Raw genomic sequence first — 1,562 nt, forward strand, 5'->3', positions numbered from 1 at the left:
CGAGTTGAGTATGGTATATACTGTTAAATGATTTTTCTGTATTTTCTTTCTTAAATACGTTTTTGGATGAAAGTTAGTTACACAGCATACTAGAGTCCCATTTAACGAATTTTATACAAACGGTTCCCTGACATGGGTTACAATGTCCACAATGTGGTGGTGTTAAGTAGCCAGCTGTGAAGAGGGGGGTTGCCCCTCCAACATGCCTGCAAAGGCCCCCATAGAGGAGGATGGAAAGAAACCAGGCAACCATTGAACAACTATTAAGATCCCAAACTGAGCATGCTTATACTCAAACCCTGAGTCAGGTGGTAGGCACCTAAACTAGGCCCAGGCTCATGACATCACCCAAGTGGGCATAACTCAGCCAATGGTGTCAACCAATACCATCAACCACGCACGCATACGGCTATGGGAAGGCCTCGGGCTCTCTTACCCTGCTCCTGGTCAGAGGCAGGTGGAGGGGGAGGGTCCACTCCGGACCTACTTGAACCCACATGCTCTTAGTCGCTAGGGTTCTTGGGCTTCTGGCCTCCTGGTATCCGACCCCAGTTGTGCACGCGTGGGTTCTCCCACATCATTGTTTGTGTCTACTTGTGAACCCCAGCGTGGCTTCTGGGTGGCTTGGCACGTTTCTCTAAAATAGTGGGTACCCTTTTAAGACTGTAACACCTGAAACTTGTCTTGTCCTTCATTAAAAACCCACTTGGATCACACAACGTGCTTCTGCAAGAATCCTTTTAGCATGTGGAGCAAAGAACCAAGGTATAACCCACTCCAGAAGCATATCTGTTCTAGAGCAGTGCTTCTCAACCTGTGGGTTGCGACCTCTTTGGTGGGGGGGTGTTGAATGACCCTTTCCCAGGGGTTGCCTGACTCACGACAGTAGCAAAATTACAGTTAGAAGTAGCAATGAAAATAATTTTCTGGTTGGGGGGCGGTCATCATAACATGAGGAACTGTGTTAAAGGGTCACGGCATTAGGAAAGTTGAGAACCACTGTTCTAGAGGGTTAGAAAAGACACCCTCACCTTGACAGACCAGGCACGTCTGCTGAGCAAGAGAATGGACTATCTGCTTGCTAGAAAGGAATGGTTGTTTGAGCATTCCTCCCAATAGGGAAATGAAGACTGGGCCCTGAGATCCCAAGCCTGGTAAGTGTCCCAACTCTGATGCCAGGCTGACGGGCATCCTAACACATCTCACTCAGATTTACAGCCGCAGCTAAAACAGGAGACATCCTGATGCACAATTGTCACTGGAAAGAATTGATGATGAAAGAACTTTGTAGGAGACTCAAGGATGAACTTAGTAACTGGTTAGACAGTAGGCTGATCATCAGCAGAGCTGCAATTCCTTCCCCCTTTAAAAGGCAAACCCAAACGCACTAACATTGAGTTGACTCCATCTCCTGGTCTCACTAGGGGCCAACAGAGACCCATCTTGCCTCTCTGGATCTCTGAAACTGTAACTAACTACAGGGGTTGAAAGCCTCATCTTTGTCTTGTAGAGTGGCTGCTCGTTTTGAACTGCCCACCTTGCCCACCTGACCTTGCAGTTAG

General features: G+C 47.9%; 1 protein-coding gene across 1 annotated transcript in view; it reads right to left on the reverse strand.

Moving 5' to 3' along the window:
- TMX3 (thioredoxin related transmembrane protein 3) overlaps positions 1 to 499 on the reverse strand; it is a 39,463-nt gene extending 38,964 nt beyond the window's left edge. Inside the window, exon 1 of the mRNA XM_013004765.2 lies at positions 488 to 499. Coding sequence (XP_012860219.1) covers positions 488 to 499 — 12 coding nt within the window. The remainder of the gene's footprint in view (positions 1 to 487) is intronic.
- Between the last annotated feature and the right edge of the window lie 1,063 nt (positions 500 to 1,562).

Source organism: Echinops telfairi, unplaced genomic scaffold (assembly GCF_000313985.2).
Source record: "Echinops telfairi isolate 266 unplaced genomic scaffold, ASM31398v2 ScPeMD7_7400;HRSCAF=8409, whole genome shotgun sequence".
Taxonomy (NCBI): Eukaryota; Metazoa; Chordata; class Mammalia; order Afrosoricida; family Tenrecidae; genus Echinops; species Echinops telfairi.